Here is a 19,575-nt window from a genome sequence, read left to right as displayed (position 1 = left end):
AAAAGAGATGAGATAAAAGTTCTAAATTAAATAAAATATTGTTAAAATATTATTTTTGAATATTATTTTTATTTTGTTATTTGAAAAGTTGGAATTATTTATTACACTTTATGTGGAAATTTAGAAAAGTTGTAATGATTATATAAGATGAAATGGTTTCAACTGTATAACCAAACCAGGAATTCAGATGGTTTAGCAATCTATCTTAATATAAATTGGACCATGTTCGTCTCCGAGCTCCATGATCATTGTTTTTGCTGCCCCAACCCAAAATTATGCGGCTGTTATCTCTGTGCTGCCTAAACAAAGCAGTATTCCACATTTCACAAGCTCTGAGTGATTAAACCAAATTATGCTCATGCTGCCATGCAGCTTATGTCGGAAGACTTGAATACTTTTACTTCGGATCTAAGACAAATATTTTCTGCTACTAGCCTACTTCAGTGGATATAATCTACATTGCCATGTATTCTGACAGCAAATATGAATTTATTGCAAAATTGCAGTTCAAAAAAATCAAACCTTTGCAGTAAACTGGGATCTAGAAAATGGAAGCTTTGTTTTTTATTGGCACTGGGTGTCCACGAACAACATCCTGATTAATCTTGGGGGTGCACAGGCCCAGGGTAAGGATTTTCCTGCAAGTGCACCTTGAGCAATTCAAGGAGAAAAACCCTCAGTCTGATGATCCCTAGAAATTGTTTACACCCAAGGGGATTTGAACCTTAGACTTAGGGGGAGCATACCCCCAAGCCAAATGCCTTTACCACTCGAGTCAACCTGTAGGGGTTGAAAATGGAAGCTTCATACAGCAAGTAGAGAGGCATATATATAATATCTTTTCCTCATTGATTATGTAATTTAGACAACAATACATAGCTGATGTTCAAAGCATGGCTTAGAAAAAAGAAACAGAAAATAAACAAGCTATCATATTTATGCTATATCAAGACTTAATATTGGGCAACTGATGATATTCCTTCACTGCATCAAGGGTGGCTCCAAACTTGACTGAACCAAGTATATTAATGGATGCAGATGTTATTGGCTTTTATGGCACTGAAGCTTCTAAAGGACGAGCATTGGAAGCAAGGCTAATGTGCCTGTGGTTATTTAATAACACATAAAGTATGCGGTGCAAGCAAAACTCAATATTAGTAAATGGTTCAGAGAGAGAAATGATAAATCTTCAATCTTATGAAAAACCTAAGAAAGCTTAGTAAAGGAAGAGATGTTAAAGAAACTTACATAAACTGCTATGAAATAAACCCTAAAAAAAGCACTGAATGCTGAGTTCAAAATAGGCACAAGGATCTGGGATGTCAAACTTGTTCAAGACCTGAAGTCACAGATTATATTCTCAAATAAGATAATTGTAATTCCAAACATGAAAGAATAAAAAAATGTGCCCAATTTGACCTGATAAAACAAAGGCCAGAAATCCCTAATTCAAGTAGCATAAAATGATGTTCCAATGCAATGCAGAAACATGAGATACATCATAAACATGACTTGCATGCCTGTAAAGTGTTACATCTCATGAAAACCAATTGGAAATATACTGACTGAACCAGTCTGAATTGGTCAGTTTCGGTCCATTTCTACATCAGTTTTGCTTGCTTCACTAGAACAAAAATCCAGCCATGCAGGTTCACCTTATGGTTTATATGCTTTATTTTTTAGAATCGTTTAAGAAAGAAGATGGTACCCATAATTTCTATGGTTTATATGCTTACCTAATCCTACCTCCCTGTAAGTATTTCCTCTCAATCTCATAAGTGCTTTCAATCTACTCAAGTCTGTTTCCACCTTACGGTTGGCATAGATCTTTGTTTAGCAGCTGCGTAAACTTGGGGAAAACTTGAAATCTTAGAATTAATCAGGGACTGAAACCAACAAAATCTGATTTGAAACTTCAAATTAATTGGTATCTTTTCTTTGGATCGTGCAGGAACTCCCATGTTGCGTCATTAATTTTCTTTTCTTTCATTCTCAACTATAACTAGATTTTATTAAGGATTATGTTTTTTTTTTAAATTATTATTATTATTTTTTTATAGGGACCAGGTTTTGGGATTTTTGTAACCCCCTTGCTCCTCTTTATATAAGATATTTCTCCGTCATAAGTGATGGCTAATAAATAAAATTGGAATCCAGTATTTATTTATTTATTTTTTGACAAAAAAAAACTTCAAATCAATTCAGTTTCAGGGGGATTTGATAGCATCAGTGGGGAATTTTTCAACCAAGTCAATTTTCCCCAAAACCAACCATTCATATTCCTAGGTGGGGGAAACCAAGAGATTATTATTATTTATTAAATATTAAATCCATAGAGCACAATTGTCGACCTTGCCTGTGAAGTAATAGATCATATAACAACTGCTAAATCAATGTCTAAAAACTAATGCCTGATTCCAGAACACAGTTAAATCCAATGGTGAACTAGGTGCAATTATTTTCACCAGCTGTTGAAGCAAATGAATTGTATACAATCACATGGCAATCAAATTTCAACTAAGTCCAGTGAGAATGAGTCCCTCCAAAGTACTTCACACCCAAATAGTTTTTCACGAAACTACACGACATTACATGATTAGGATTTTAAATAACTCAGAGCACAAATTAAACAGTTAAAGCATTCTGTTAAGCAACAGAGACTTAGAAAAAGAAATGAAAAAGGCAAAGTCAAGGCAGAATTGCACAATATCATTAATGCTTTCATATAGTGCTTAAAACACAAGTATTTATGGAATAATATTTACCTCAGGGTGCACGATTCCGGATGTTCCTATTCGCTTCCCTTTATAAATGATACTAGCTTGGGTACCCATAACAAACTCAGGATCCTTCAGAATATATCAAGACGGAGAACATCAACAACAAACACATACATATAAAAAAGCAACTGCAATGGGAAGGGGAGAGAAACTCTTTGAGCCTTACATCTGAAGGCTTTAGATAGAATGTTGTATTGTCATCAGGTGGAACTAGGCCAATCACTAGCATGATTCTTTCCACCAAGCCATGAATTATCTGAAAATTATGAGTTGGGAATTAGAAACATTGGTGAATCACTTCACAAGTAACACATGAATGATCACTTTTTTTATGGAGTTTTTTTGGATAATTAGTCTCTCTTTCCTTCTATCTCTCTGTAAGATATGCCAACAGTCTTTGGATCACATTCTTCCATTTTTGTTTTGTGCGGAGGGGGTAGTTTCGGATCTGAAACTAAGTATTTGCGATGTTCAATTGATTATGCTAAGTCGGCAAGATCTAGATATTCTTAAGGGTTTGACAATGACAACTGGAGATACATGAGGGAAACATGCATACAAACTTTTGAGAGTTCTCTAGCACAAAGTGTAGTTGTTGGGGAAATCATGTCTTGATACACGTCTGAAAATTATAATATATAAATTACCAGTGATGCAAGTCATCATACAATAAATAGAAACAAACTGCAATTACTCAAAAAATCAACAATTAGCCAATTAGATAAAACTTTTTCACATAGCTGTTGACAATCACAACTTCATACATTCAAATGTTAATAACCAAGCCGAGTATGATGAGATCCTCACGTACCTCATATCCTGCAGTAGCACCACAATATAGAGCAGCAAGTTGGCGACGATTTGTTGCTCCTACATCTGTACTCTCATCCAACAGCACTATGTCACCCACTTCAAAAATCTAGAGACAAAATTAGAAATGAGGGAACTTTCTCCAGAGCTATACAACAGAAAGTGCAGGAAGAGTATTACCATGCAAGATGAAGATGCGAAAAAAAGCCAACAAATGCAAATAATGCTAAAAGATGTCACTATTACAAAGTGCGGAGAGAGACAGAGACAGAAACAGATCTTCAATTGAAACAGTTGGAAATAATTTAGTACTTATATATCAATTGAAGGTATTAACTAATCAAGAATGTGAACTGATTATATTATAACCCTTACATGGCTTCCAAGAAATTCATAAGCTGCCTTCTTTTTCCCTAAATGCATAAGCTGTCTATTAATGGATTAAATAACACATAAAAGATGCTATATTTAATTCAATAATTTTTCATATTGGGTATTTAGTAATGACAATGAAAAAAAAAAAAAAACACAATAAACACATAAATGATTACAATTAAGAGATCTTCAACTTGAACCATAATTTTACAAAGTTTGTATTTATCAGCACACAATTAAACAACATGACTCCATAAAAAGAGCATTAGAACTAAGAATAATGACCCAACAGAATTAAATAGTATGCAGTACTCAAAAATTAATAAACCCATATGCTCAGAGATCTGCTAATATGATAGAAACTAAATATAATTACCTAATAACAGGACAAGAGTCAGACTCAACCATAGAAAAATCAATGCTCTATTGAAAAACTACAGTGCACCTTTATTGGCTTTGGATGGGCTTTGTTCTGTCCAATTGTTTTCAATATACCAGGCATAAGACTGGTACGAGCAGTCTGTCGAAATGAAGCAATGTGTCAAACATTAGATAAATAAACAGAAAAAAAAAAGATACATATTGTTAAAATTCTTATCATGTGTCTTCATCATGTTTAATTTAAACATTAGAAATTTCAACTGAACCACATGAGGAAAGAAGAAAAAACAGACAGCCAAAATCAAATAAACTAGGAAGAAAACCTTCAGTTTAGTGTTGGAAGTAGACAAGATATTAAGCTACACCAAGATCTGTTTTGATTAAAGGAAAAAAATGCATTCACTTCAACGAAAAAATGGAAATGCACAGGACTGCGAATCAGGAGAGCAACTTCAATAACATCTGCTTATTAAAAAAAAGAAAAAGAAAAAAAAACTTTGATAACATTCTAAAATTGAGACAGATAATCTCGCTAATCAATCAACTCAATTCTGTGTACCTAAAATTCATTACTAAGTTGGGAAGAAAATATCTGGTTCAACTCTACACAAAGTACTTATCATGCATGCTAGAGATTCTAAGTGGTCATAGAAAATCATGCAGTTCATAAGCACATTTTTTGTATAACATATCAATAGAAACTATAATTTGGAGGATTGTGTAGAAGGGATAGCAATCAACCCCAATCATCCTCTTTAATAGGAATGAATACAAGCATGGAAGGTTTATATCCAACAGTTGATTTGAAAAAATATGGACCCCATATATAATCCATGATGGGGTATATTTTTATTTTGATAAGTAAGAAATTTCCATGATGGGTTATATTAATAAATTGTATATCACAGTAGATTGTATATCAATATATATGTCATAGTATTTATATAATCTTCGTACTTCAACACTATAGACTACTAGTAAATAAAGTTTAGAGAAGGAAGCGGAGAAGGAAACTGCCCAATCAATCAAACAGTAAGCAGCACACACGGTAAAATTCAAAAAGAAGAAAATGGAGGCAACATGTTAAAAAAATACTGGCTTCTAAAAGAAATGCAGTTCATGAAACGTGATTAGTCTTGATCCGGAGAACAAAAATAATAATAGCAAGGACAGAAAAGGAGACATTCTTAAAAAGAAATATGAGTACCTAAAACTGTTCTTTCAAAATCCCGCATTATCGTAATACAACTGAGCACATAAGGCTTAGGATTACAAACCTCATTTTCAGAGGAACGAGGATTTTCAATGATCACTGCATTTGAACTGTCTCCTTCATGATTTAACATGGCAAAATTGTCATTAAGCGAGCACAAGATAAATGACAAGACCTCTGTAAACCCACACATTGCCATCTGGTAGACAAATAAATAAAAACAATGTTTAACAAATAGAATATAATTAAAAAAAACTATATAAGGAACGGTAGCACTAATCAAGAAACAATCCAGATTTTTTTAATCTGCTCTGTACCTCTAATCTGATAAGATGACTAAACTCTTCCAAGCGCAGTGGCTTCAAAGACACAGCCCTTCCCTTTGAAACATTGTAACCCTTAGCAATCGTAATATCCTTAATATTATTGTAGCCATAAGCAATGGCAACATCCTTAGCAATGAAAAAACATGCCTTGTCAATACAAATACAAGTGTGACACTCCCAACATTTTTGGTACAGGAGAGGCATTAATAAAATGGCCAGGTTTTAGTACTATCAATACCTCCATAACATCACACGGGTGAAGAACATCATTTCTAGTTGGAGGTACAGATACAGTAATATTGGAGTTACAATCACCTGACACAGACTGCTTAGCGCACAATTGCATCCGATTTAACAAACTAGTTACCTGAATGATAGAGAACAGTGAGAAGACAGTGAGAAATACAAGTTATAGCCCTTGCATATGATGAATTACTGTCACTGAACATAAAAACACAAAAAATTAACTGCATCACAATGTGACATTCTACTCATCATATTGCTAACCTAATGCTACATTTGTTGGGAGGGAGAGGAATGCAGATGGAAAGGGTTTGAAAGGAGATGAAGAGGATAAATACCATCAGCCCCACCATTTACAGTCGGACAGAACAGATATCAGAGGGGGGCAGATTTTTGTTTGGCTGAAAGAGGATAAGTGTTATAAAAGGGAATTTGGTTTTACCACCATTCAGCACTTCCCTATGATCATCCCTTCCCCTTTCCCTTGTCAACCAAATAATATAAAGGGGAGGCAAACTCCCTCTCCTTCTGTTCCTTCTAGTTATCTTATTGGGACCATGTATGGCCTACTTGGGAAGTATGCAAGAACAAAGAAAAGGATTATAAGCAGCAAAACTACTGAGAAGAATAAAACAAGAAGTTCAGTTTTTTTTTTTTTTCTTTTTTTTTCCCATTAATACTAACAAATGAACAGGTCAGGCCCCAGGTACACGGCATATATACGAGAGACAAAGGGTTGTGTGGTATCATTACTCTTCTTGCAATATTCTCACCTGAGCCAGCCATTACAATTCACAAGCAGATTGAGCATTCCACTCATTCTACAACAATTTTAAATTATGGATGTGTTCTGGTCCCTCTTCATAAGTGGGGCTTTATCTGGTATACTTGCCATATAGTTGGGTTGCACTCCTCTGTGCTTAAATAAGATATATATTTATTGAAAAAACAATTTTAAACATTTGACACCTCCATTTTATTAAAAGAAAATATTGTTTTTGTAACACAACATTATCATTATGCACCAATGAGATAAGACAGCTCCACCAAATATCCCAAGGCATGAATCCCATGGAAAGGCCTCCTACTTCTTTCTTCGTCAGTAAGGCATGAAATTGGAGCCCGACAGGGCATTTATTGCTATCAGATAACCAATCTCATCATAAATTAAATCGAACAATTTCTGTAGTGCTAATTGCTTAATTTCTAACCTTTGACATGGAACTTTCTATGCAAATTAAGCTCGACATGCTTAACTAAAAGCTCAAGTTGGATTATCCCCAACCACCACACTAGAAATACAGCACATACAGCTACATATTCAGGCAAGCTCAACCTCTATAGATTTTTGACTGGCGAGCTCTTGAGAGAGTATGTATCTGAGTATCTGACTAAACCTTATCATAGTTTTGCATTTTCCTTAGAAAGATGGTTGGATGATCATAATTCTTATGGGCAGATACACACCACGCCTAAGTATCTCATATACCATGAAGCACATGGGACAAATCACATTTAATCAAATAGGCCACCATGAGAGGATTTTTTACATCAATACCAATCACACCCTTCCACCATTATCAATATTATTATAGATATCACTGCCATGGGAGAAAAATGGCGTCAGTTAAAAAGAATATCACTTACAAATAATTTTTATCAATGTTGTCTGGAAGCTTGAATGTTTATTCACCCACAAAAAGTATCAAGAATCTCACAAAAGAAGAGAACTTCTAATTTCAAATCAGTAATCCTTTGGCAATAGAAATCCTTAAGCAGTTAAAAAAGAAAAAAGCACCAATGGAAAAGAATAATAAAAACAACTATCAATAGAAAATATACAGAAAGAAATTTCCAGTTCGCAACACATGAAGAGTAAACAATATAGTGCTACTCCGCCCAAACATAAATTAAAAACTATATAAATAAATAAGCGTCTGTGCCCAAAGACACAAATTACCCCCACAGAAACCACTATAATGATGCATTTTAAGCTTTTATGAATCCTGAAATAGAAATATAATATGAAGAAATTGAAATACCTCGTCAGCCTCCAAGGGGACTCCAATTGCACCAGTAATATAAGATAGAGGAACTTCCATATTGTAGAAAGATAAATCAGGATAAACAACCGACTTCCCATCAGAATATATCACCTCAACTGGCTCAATTTCAAACTTTCTTTCACAATATTCTGAGAAGGTCGTCACCTAAGAGAACAGATAAAAACCTTTCAATCATCAGCTATAAATCAGAATTACAATCTGAAACAACTGGGAACTTCTTGATTACCACTGTGTTTAAAACTATCTTGGCTTTTGTCAGATCAGTAGCAGTGCATTCAATGAACACATTCTTCGTCTTAAGAGTGATTGCTGAATGTGCACCATTGATAATTGGGGGTAAAGACAAAACAGTTCTGCATCAAGAATAGAATTTTGCATTAAGAATAGAATTTTCAGGCGAAGAAAAAAGAAAGAAATGAAACACTAAACACCAAGCAGAAATAAAATCTATTTGGAAATAGAGAGTTTTGAAAATTCTCTGAGACTTTTTTCCCTCAATCCAAACTTCTTTACACCAAAATACAATCCCAAAAATAAATTTCATAAGAAAAACGTCTTACTCCCGTGGCAAACAAAAATCAAAACTCAAAAAAACAAAAAAAAAAGTCACAAAAATTATCTTCCCAAACATATTTTAAATGGACCCCACCACTTTTTTAAAAAAAAAAAAAAAAAATCTCAAAAACTTTCTCAATCAAAACATGTTTTTCATGGGTCTCACCACTTTCATAAAATCCTCCAAAAACCTAGAAGATTTCTCAGAATTTTCAGAAATTTTATAAAAATCATGCATTCAAACATTCCTATAAGTTGGATATATATCATTGGCAAGGAAAGACTGGTTGGCAGACAATGGTAAGAGCATTAACAGAGGCTGCGTGATTTTCTTGTTCTATGAGCATTCAATAAAAACAATTGCATAATACTTGCCAGTACTCTCAGTAAAAGGAACAATATGAACTCAACATCTTCCAAGCAAATAAAGCTCCAATAACTTAACACAAAATAGAGTAAATTGATAGAAGGGTAAATAAATAACAATAACTAAATGATTGGCAGGTAAAAGAGACAAGAATATTTATAATTTCATAAACATTAAAGATTCATACCTTTTGTAGTCATATATCACAGGGAACACTGGTGAGTTCTCAATTATATGCAAGAATTTCTTTAGTTTCAAATCTGACTGCCAAATCAGCAGAACATAAATCAAGAAATTACATAGTAATATTTTCACAACTGATGGAAAAGTAAATATGGTAATTCTTTAGAATTGTGCATGAGCAATGTGCATGCAATCACCAATATCTTGATCTAAGACTCACCTTGTAAAACCCCATCAGCTCATCAGCTCTGAAATTCTTCTCCTAAATTGCAAAACACAAAGTTACAAGCAATCAGTTCTAACATTATGCATTGACTCAGCAAGTCTGCACTATTTTCTCATTGAGTAAAAAAAGGATGAAGCTATAACATGTAAAAGGAAATTTTTTTTAAACCACCGCCATTTCCCAAAGTATTAGAAAATTGTGGTAAGACAGCGAATTCTCTGATCAACCAGAGTTTGGGAAAAAACATCACATCATGAGATTAATAATTAGATTATGAGATTAATCATTAGGTTGCTAAAAATATGAATGCTAAATCTTACTGTCACGAAAAGGGATAGGGAAAAATGAGGTGTGCCAAGACAATAAAAAACACTAGAAGAAAAACAAAAGGGCTCTTATTTGAGGCATCAACTCAACCTTCTGCCTTTGGAAGCTGCCAACAACACAATTATAAAGTTTTAAAATAGATATCATACCAGAACAAAGGCTAGCTTAGATATCAAGCACAATACACCAACGAGAACGAGATGGAGTTAAAAATTTGAATAATGAAAGATAAAATTTTAATCCAATTTTCATTTTATCAAGGAAAATTCATCTTTTATTCAATAGTGTTTTAAAAGGTCCTTTAAGCAGTCTGATAATTTCTTATTCACAAGCCTAAATGATGGTTTTGTATAATCCAGATTCTCATGGCTTTATCAGGTAGCACTCATGACTTTATCAGGGATCAAACAATAGGTAACACCTGTTCACTTACGTAGGAAGACCCTCACCATGGATAGCCTAAGGAACCCTAATATCATTTTAGCTGATTGGTGTTGTATGATCAAAAATAGCGAAGAATTTGTAGACCACATTTTACTCCATTCTCCATTGCTAGGTTGTGCTCTTATGTCTAATTTTTTTTTGGTTGGAGAGAAAGGAACGACAGAAATTTTGAGAACTGATAGCAGATGATGGAGGATGAAGACCTAGAAACTTTTCTTCTTCAATACTCTCTTCCTTTGGGTATCAGTTATATCCTTATTTATTTATTTATTTATTTTTTTTTAATTTGGTGTTAGGGAGTTTTTCTATGGGGGAACTTAGGGAGTTTTTCTATAGCATTTTAAGTTTTTGGGGGAAGAATCTTGTAAGGGATGGGAACTTTTGTAATGGTCTGTTTCTGTTTTAGTAGTGTTCTGTTATAGATTGTATTTAGGCATATTCTCTTGTATACTTCCTGTGTACTTGGGCTATGTCTATTTACTTGGAATAAAATTCTCTTATTAACTATCAAAGAAAATTTGGTGTTGCCCTCATATACATTTAGTATACCTGGGCCATGCATTTTACAATTCTTTATATAAATTTCAATTTCTTACAAAAAAACAAGAATACCTGTTTCAGAGGCACAAAATTTATGCTTGAAGGTGGCAAGGCCTGAAAAAGACGAAAATGAAAATTGCAAGTTACTGATATCAGTAAATGTGTCACAATTTCATACAACTTTTGGCGTATCATTTAAACTGAGAAACTTTAAGCTCAATAACCTTAGAAATGAAAGAGGAAGGCAACTTGCCAAAGCAAACATGTTTGTGGTATGCTCAGCAAACTATAAGGCCTCTTTTGTTTTCACAACACTTCCTAACTCATCTCATCTCATCTCATCTCATCTAATCATTACAACATTCCCAAATTCCCACACATAATAAAACAAACAATTCAACTTTTTCCAAATTCCAAAACAAAAATCATATTTAAAAAATATATTCTAACAATATTTTATTCAATTTTCAACTTTCATCCCAACTCATCTGCAAAAATAAATGAGGCTTGAAAGAGAAAAAGAGAGAGAGAGAGAGAGAGGAAAACATATTCAATAACCAGACAGAATAACTTACAAAATCAAAGAAATCAAACGCAATATAAAAAGCCATTTTTACTAGCAAGGAGTCAAAGACTGAACAAGCCAAAACAGAAACCAATAAATTTATCCAATCATCCAGAATAAAAAGTTCCTAACTCAAAACTCAGCTTCTAGCAGATGGTTTTATGTCTAATCACATGCAGCTTCAAAGTATGGGTGGACAAAAGGGTTGATGGGTCCACAAAAAACTTTGGCCTAGCGCTAAGGACTTCCTTCTTCCTCCCAAAGCGATGTGACCTCAGACAAAAGAACCTCCCGCCATGCACTCAGCCATGGTTTCTCTCATACTTCAATGACACATATCCAAAACGCCATGAAAATACACAACATACAAGAACAAGAAGAATGAATATCAAATAAACATACCTCATATGTGAAAGGGCCATGTAATGTATCCAAGTCATGGGTCCCAATTGCAACTAGGGTTCTTCGCCTAAATAAATATTAAATGTGAGCTTGTGAAATGATAATTTACATAAAATCCTTAGAGAACCATCCAATAAGCAATTTACTTTTCAAGACAATACTAAAAAAAAGTAAACATAAAGCCAAGAGGAAACATATAACAAAGAAAAGAAAACACAATGCCAAGAGGAAGCTATTAACAAAATTTGAGAGTAAAAGGTTGACTAAACGTTCTTTTTTTATAATTAGCAAAATTTTATTGAAAGGCATAATCCAAATACACAGGAAGTATACAAGAAATACAACTAATATATTTTTCCTGTTTTATTCTGATGAGCACACTAACAGATGCTAGTTTGTGAGGGATGACACAGCAGCAATATTAGGGGGTCTGGCTTTGAATGGCTGGCATACTACCAAACAGCATGGAAGCAAAAACAACTATAAATTTTAGGTCAAAACTAAGAAAAAATAAAGAGGTACGTGATATTTTTCATTACTTCATGCACTCTGTTGTTCGTTTTATATATTCCATAAATTAAACAACCCACATATAGACTATAAAAAAATAAACCCTTTCCTACCCGGAATTAGGGGGACAAACACAATCAAATTTTATAAAAAATTACAACTTTATAAAGGTTCAAAAGCATTTGCGGACGCACAATCAGGTGGACATAGAAGCTGATCAGTATGCCAAGATACATACGATAAATGAAGCTGAGAGTCAGAATTCATTACCGACAAATGTTCTGATGGAGCTTATCTTGGAGATCAATAAAACTGTTATATGTTACTTCATCAAACTTTATACCTCTTAAAACAGCACAAAGAACATAGGGACGAATTGAAGACGTCTGCAAGGGGAAAAAAGTGAAAAGTTCATACCCCAAAAAATCAACTGTCCCACTCTAGACAAAAAAATGACCCATAATAGACTTGTGAGTTTCTGAGACAACACCTCTGGTTTCACGTGCATTTTAATCATTGACTTTCTACTAATATTAACCACTTTATATGTCGGCATCTCCTGCAGCCCATTGAAGATTCGAAGGGCTTGAGCAATTCCTTCAAGGCAAAGTAAGTCATATCTGTGCACATCAGAAGGAGAACAATTATATTTACTTGCATTTGTTACTATTAGAATAAATAAGAATCTTGCTAAGGCCTTCCTATATTTCAAGTTAACAAAGCGACTTACCTTTCAAAAAATAAATAACCAATATTAAGGGGGAATAACTAATTCATTCACTTCAGAAACTCAAACATAAAGAAAATTCCTCATACTGGGGAGAAAAATGGTACGTGAGAGCATATACTCACATACTATGTTCTCAAAAGAAAACCAAAACGTAGTGTGTGAGAAGAAAAACAAAAGCGAAGGTTAGAACAGGACATTATGAGTTCCTACCTCCTAAGGAACAAATCAAGTAACGGGCGCCGTTGAGAAACTCAAATTCTAATTTCAAAATTTGTATAAAAAAGGTTGAAGTGCCTCAGGGGAGAACGCAATCCAATTGAGTAAACCAGTTAATAAAATACCTATTGGCAGGGACTTCAATCTTGTAGAGAACTTCTTCATCGTCCCCATCTTCCTCCTCTTCCAAATGCTTTTCCTTTCTAATAATCGCTTTCTCCGTTGACTGAAACAGTCAAAGAAATACATTCTTGACACACAAGAAACATACCACTTCAAATTTATCAATAGTAACAACAAAATGAAAATAGAAAAGTAAAACAGAGCCCACAGAGTGAGAAACGCTTACAACGTCGTCGAGCTCGATGCCGAACCTGAAGCAAAGGCCTTCGAACTCTTCCCGAGCTGTGACATTCAACACCAAAACACAAAACAAAACACATGTAAACAAAGTTTCTTCCTTTGAAACCGAAAGAACGAAAATGAAAAAAAGAGCGAGAGATGGGGGATTGAAAATTTGAAAGCTCACTGTAAGTTTTCCCGATCGCTGCGAAGAGACGATCCCTTCCCACGCTGATAGTAGGCATGGTTGGAGAATAGGAAGAGAGAAATGTTCAAAGTAAACGACTAAGCAGAAAAAGACAGCAGGTGTTGGAAAAGCGACAATCCAAGGTTGTCGGGTTTTGTAGTTTACTTTCTGATTCTGTTAGCGTAAACTGGACGAGGATTCCCTATGGCCCCCTCTAAAAGCTCGTATTCGTCCTCACGCCGAGTGGGAAGTAAATGCTCTTTTATTAAAATTATATAATTTAATTTATAATATTTAAATTTTAAAAATTATTTTTTAAAATTAAATTAAATTATACAAATATTTTTAAATGTATTATGTTATATATTATTTTATTATTTATTATTTCTTCTTTTATTATATTATTTATTCTTTTAATTATTATTTAAACATTTATTATTTACACCATTTATAAATTAATTTTTTTAAAAATATTTATTGATAATGGTTTTGGTTGGAGACATGAAGTACACACCACTTGTCTATGAATAAATTCCTTCGTTATCCAAACCCAAAAGAAAATAAACTTCCGTACATTATCATGTTCTTACTTTAAACCAAAGAGAGAATCGTTCGTATAGAAAGTTTACCAAAAGCAATAGAAATTAATAAGAGTTTTGCTATATACAAGTAAAGTCGCATACTAATTTACGTATCAATACTGATTTATTCATACTTAAAATTTAAATTAACATTATTTTTAATAAAATCTACTTTTTGATCAATCATATTAAATTGGTGCACAGATTAGTACACAATTATACTTGCAACTATATTTTTCCAATTAATAATTATGGCTAAAAGTCTCCAAGTGTCTCCGTACGGCTATAATATTAATATACTTTAAAAAAAACAAAAGGATATAGAAACATATTCATTTAGATCAATAACAAATTTGGCGCTTAGCCAATACGAGAGCAGAAATACATGAAAGAGTAGAAATAATATCTGTAAGTTTAGTATGAAGAGATGCAACATCTTTAGCAAGAGTATATGCCACCCCATTTGCTCCACGTTTGACATGCTTAAGCTTCTACTCAAAATCAGAAAACAAAAGCTTAACTTTATTAAGAAGGCAATTGAAAATTGCAACAGAGGACTCCCTTTGAGAAACAACTTGAACTACATTGGCAGAATCACCTTAAAAAAGAACTTGGTGTAAACCAAGATCCTTACAGAAATGAGCTGCTTCCAATAGACCTTGAGCTTTAGTAATAGTAGGTTCTACACAGAAACCAATTGGTTTCATGATGGATGCTAGTACTGATCAATTGTTGTCCCTAACAACCACACCAACACCAATCTGTTATCAACATCTTTAACAGACACATCCCAGCTGGCCTTAACCCATTGCTCAGGAGATAATTCCCATATAGGAATACTGGTTTGAAGATCTACAGATGGTCCTCTTAGCCTCTACATTGCATCTGCATATTCACTGCATGATCTGAGTGCTGTTTGGAAGAGAATTGCAGGAGGTTGGAAATCATATTCATAAATAAAAGCATTCCTTTTGAACCAAATGGATCGAGCCAAATAAGTAAATAAAATCAGATCTTGTGCAAATAACTTGTCCAACATTTGGGAGAAAATAACTGCAAAACCTATAGTTACAATAGAGACCTTTCGTAACAGTCATTCCCCCCCAAGTAACCAAAAATCCTGAGCTGTAGGACAAGCCCAGAGAACATGACCAGCAGTCTCCACTTCTTTGAGGCAAACAAGACATAATGAATCTAAAGTCAACTTTCTTTAGAAGAGTTTAAACTTAGTAGGGAGGGCATCAATACAGGCACGACATATAAAAACCTTAACATTAGGAGATATAGGTAAGTGCTGGATTTTCTTCTATATATGTTGCCATTCATTGTTCCTTGAGGACTCCCATTTCCTCCGATTCTGAATTTGCATACATAGATGATATGCACTCTTGACATTAAATCTTCCATTGGATGTACTGGAATTATCATTATTTGAGATAGGTCATCTTTATTAAAAATGCTCTTCAAAAGGTCTTGCTTTCACCAACCCTCATATGAATCAATAAGGTCTACAACCTTTGCATCTGTAGGTAGAATATTGACTTGAGATTGCACTTTATGTGAGCAAGTATTAGGTAGACACTTATCATGCCAGATAGAAATCCGATTCCCATCACCAACTCTCCAAAGGATGCCTTCCTTTAGCAAGTAACTACCGTGTCAAATTGTAACGCCTGTCCTTGTGGTGGGTCCTTTAGAAAATGATTTTATGAAAATAGACAGGAATTATGATTTCTTTTAAATTTTCTTTTCCTTTCATGCCAGGATACAAAAGACTCAATGTTTATAAATAAAACGTATTTCTTAATTTAAAGGTTACAACGAAAAATATTAAATTTTATAATTAAAGTCTCTCGTATAAAATAGTATGCCTAGGCTTTCGTGCTCTTCCCCTTGGGCTGTGTCCGTCCTGACGCGTCATGCTAATCTTGTTCCTGGGAGGGTACACATAAAAATTAAAACGAGTCAATGACTCGTAAACATTACTTTATACATTTAAAATATGATAACATAGGTTTTTATTCATGCATTCATCACTCCATACATATCATACATAGACATTTAATTCATTTTAAAATGTTGCGAGATGGGTTTTTTCTTTAAAAATGGTTTTCTTTTGTAAAACAGTTCCTCATGCCTCGCTGCCTTTATTTCTTAAAGAGTCTATTCATGCATACATATTTTCTTACATACATACATTATTCCTTATCACTTTTATTGGTCGTTGCACACTGTTATGCCCCATGTGCTAAGGATAGCGGTCTTTTAGACCTGATTCAGCTCGTGGCCACAGGTTAAAAATCCATTTTAGTTAGGGTGTAGCACTGGGTGCACTACTAGTACTACTTATTCGACATTGCAATCTGCCCAGTCCGGTCCTTTGGTACCTTTTCTATTTATTCATGTATCCATTATGTATTTTCATACATTAAACATTCAGTCTTTTCCATTCATTTCAGTCCTTTCAATCCTTTCTTTAAATTCATTCATAAAAGTCATTTAAAAAGCATGGGCTTAAACGTCATCTTTCGTGGCATAATTTAAAATATCAGTTCATGCATCTTTTAAAACATCATTTTTCATAGGGGCATTTTAAAACACTTTCTTCACGTTGCTTAAAGCATAGGACCGAGGCCTCACATTTCATTTCATGAAAATACATACAATATTTACCGCATATACCATCCATTCACATGCATGCACTTAAATACTTTGGGTGTGTAAAAAGAGGCTGCCAAGGAGGGTCGTTACATACTTACACTTGAAAACTTATACTTAGCATTCTTTCTTAAAACGTGTTTCATGTCGTTTCGTAAAGCATCGTAAAGAAAAAGTATTTCGTTTTCATTTTCATATCTTTTAAAAAACTTTAGAAGAGTATAAATATAATACTTACCTAGATTTCATGCCATACTCATTCCATGCAGTCCAATCGTGTGCGTGTCGGATGGCAACGTACATGCATACACATAACCTCACGTCATTCTCTATCTATTGCATAAGCAACTATGCTAGAAATAGAATTACGTTTCAATTGGACCACTCTTCGTCTATCCTTGGGTTCTTACATGCTAATTACTATGCTAAAACCTTTGGAGTCTTATCCTTTAAAGTGAACATTCATGATTCACCTTAGGGTTAAGACACTAAGACTTTTGTCTTATTCTTCTATCAACCACAGTCCGATGCATGACCCAGACCAATTAAGTCACGCATCCCGATCTTAGACAACATACCCATTACTACCTTCATGTATTCTAGCTCATACTCAATCCTCATTCCTATACATACAATGCCACATGATTTTAAGCTAACTTTGAGGCCTTGTTTGGTTACACAGATGAGATGAGATGAGATGTTTTGAATAGTAATGAATAAAATATTGTTATAATATAATTTTTTAATATTAGTTTTGTATTGGGATTTGAAAAAATTAAATTGTTTATTATATTTTGTATGCGGATTTGAAAAAGTTGTAATGATAAGATGAGATGAGATTTTTAGTTTTGGTTAACCAATCCGGGTTTGAGACTTAAGATCGTGCAAATATGCCAAGGACAGATCATCCATTATATATGGTAAATTCGTCCGGTACACATGTCTTACCAGATGCACATGTACCTAACCCTTTTTCACCTAAGATCAACTTATAGTCCAATGAATGCTTGCTTGTATAAACAAGCTCCATACTTTGATACCAACTTCTACTCAGACCCGGTCGGTAGGACTCTTCCTACTTCTCAACCCCTTTACAAGTTCATCCCAACACTTGACATGATAGGATGGCATCCACAAATGTATTTCCGTCACATCACGTAGCTTGAGACTAACCCTGAGTTACATCACGACACTCGTCATGCTTCTGCTACGCTATTCTTACACTTTTCTACCACTTTACGCGTACTTATGGTCATAAGTCAACTTCAAGGTGACACCTGTCACGTCAGACTATAGGCCACATTACAGCTATGTCGGAACATTGCTACATAGTTCTTGACACTACACAACACATCCTACACAACCATTCTGTTCTTCGCGACACGCCATTCGGTGTATCGCTTCACGTCATAGAGTACACTCTACATGTACTCCCTTCACACTTGCTACGCCACATCACCATTATGGCATACATGCCATATGGTACACCACTCCATCACAACGTGTACTCCTTCCACAACACAATGCCACAATATAACTACAGCACATGCTTCACACCCATACACCACAGCACAATCCACAATACTACACAGTTATGCCCAACAATTCATTACACAACCATACTTTGCAATACTAACAGCATATTCCACAACCTATCAACTAACATTTATTATAAATAACGAGGGATAGAATGTTATACTATCGACGGGATAACCCGTGTGTTGCTCGCTGCTCGTCACGATTAAAGGTGTTGGAAGGGTCGTACATGGTAGTTAAATCGTGTACGATGGCTATTAGCCACGTATAGTGGCTGTTTACTATGCATGGTGGTTGTTTGGGCTTGTGGGTTGGTGGACTTGGAAGGGGTAACCATGGGGAGGCTCATGGTGGTCTCGAGATGGTGGTAAGGAGTGGAGCACGACGTCATCTCACGTATGGAGGAGTTTGAGGGAGATTTGGCCATGGGTGATGCAACCTGTGCATGGGAGAGTGGGGGAGAGTGAGAGTGCGTGAGGTGGAGAAAGGCTATGGGATTTCATGGGGAGCTAGGGGGAGAAAGAGGGAGGCTGGTGGTGGTGCTTGGTGGCAGGGGAGGTGGAGTACGGTGGCGCTAGAGCTGTCGATGGGGGTAAAATCGTGCATGAAACCCATTTTATGGGTTGTGTATGTATGTGCCATGGGGATGGAGAGAGAAGGTGGGTTTGGTAGAGGAGGTCCATCGGTGGCAGGGGATGCTGTGGAGAGGTGGCTGATGGCTTGGGTTGCCACGTACTGTGGCGCATGGTGGAGAACCCGTGCGTGTGTGTGTGTGTAGTGGTCCAAAGGAGAGAGAGTGAGGTAGGGGAAGTGAAGACCATGGAAATGAAGCCCATGGAGTGGGGATGCTGGTGGAGGAGCTCGATAGCCCAGTTGGCCATGCACGACAGCGTTACAATGAGAAATGGGCTTGAAACCCATTTTGGTTGAAGTTGTCGTGGGAGGGGAGAGAGAGCATGTGGAGACTTGCCAGTGGGAGGAAGTGTTGGCTGGCGTGAGGGGAGTGGCTGGT

At 35.1% G+C, this 19,575-nt stretch overlaps 1 protein-coding gene across 4 annotated transcripts; it reads right to left on the bottom strand.

The window, feature by feature from the left end:
* Nucleotides 1-409: 409 nt before the first annotated feature.
* LOC122295480 (phenylalanine--tRNA ligase beta subunit, cytoplasmic-like) lies at nucleotides 410-13,989 on the bottom strand. Of its 4 annotated transcripts, none has more exons than XM_043104516.1 (20): nucleotides 13,789-13,988; nucleotides 13,609-13,664; nucleotides 13,385-13,485; nucleotides 12,804-12,933; nucleotides 12,584-12,699; nucleotides 11,804-11,870; nucleotides 10,909-10,950; nucleotides 9,520-9,561; nucleotides 9,304-9,380; nucleotides 8,421-8,547; nucleotides 8,171-8,338; nucleotides 6,124-6,252; nucleotides 5,877-6,011; nucleotides 5,624-5,758; nucleotides 4,411-4,485; nucleotides 3,592-3,699; nucleotides 2,947-3,036; nucleotides 2,766-2,849; nucleotides 1,249-1,339; nucleotides 410-780 (listed from the first exon to the last, which is right to left on the bottom strand). In XM_043104516.1, the coding sequence occupies exons 1-19, from the start codon at nucleotides 13,844-13,846 to the stop codon at nucleotides 1,271-1,273; spliced, it is 1,809 nt and encodes a 602-aa protein (XP_042960450.1). In that variant the 5' UTR covers nucleotides 13,847-13,988; the 3' UTR covers nucleotides 410-780; nucleotides 1,249-1,270. The 4 variants fall into 4 exon arrangements, with proteins under 4 accessions (XP_042960450.1, XP_042960449.1, XP_042960452.1 ...); XM_043104515.1 differs by lacking the exon at nucleotides 410-780 and adding an exon at nucleotides 829-1,103; XM_043104518.1 differs by lacking the exon at nucleotides 410-780 and adding an exon at nucleotides 829-1,103 and having other exon boundaries at nucleotides 13,385-13,509; nucleotides 13,789-13,976.
* Nucleotides 13,990-19,575: the final 5,586 nt, after the last annotated feature.

This window comes from Carya illinoinensis, chromosome 15 (genome assembly GCF_018687715.1).
Source record: "Carya illinoinensis cultivar Pawnee chromosome 15, C.illinoinensisPawnee_v1, whole genome shotgun sequence".
Classification (NCBI taxonomy): domain Eukaryota; kingdom Viridiplantae; phylum Streptophyta; class Magnoliopsida; order Fagales; family Juglandaceae; genus Carya; species Carya illinoinensis.
Note: the sequence above shows the minus strand (reverse complement) of the source record. Positions and strands in the feature narration are given on the sequence as shown.

Bases quoted from the DNA above. Each gene is read 5' to 3' on its own strand.
- LOC122295480 (XM_043104516.1), bottom strand. From the start codon at position 13,846: ATGCCTACTATCAGCGTGGGAAGGGATCGTCTCTTCGCAGCGATCGGG. The intron at 3,037-3,591 runs GTACGTGAGGAT...CATAATTTTCAG, and splicing joins GTGCTACTGCAGGATATGAG to ATAATTCATGGCTTGGTGGA. The intron at 2,850-2,946 runs GTAAGGCTCAAA...TATATTCTGAAG, and splicing joins TCTATCTAAAGCCTTCAGAT to GATCCTGAGTTTGTTATGGG.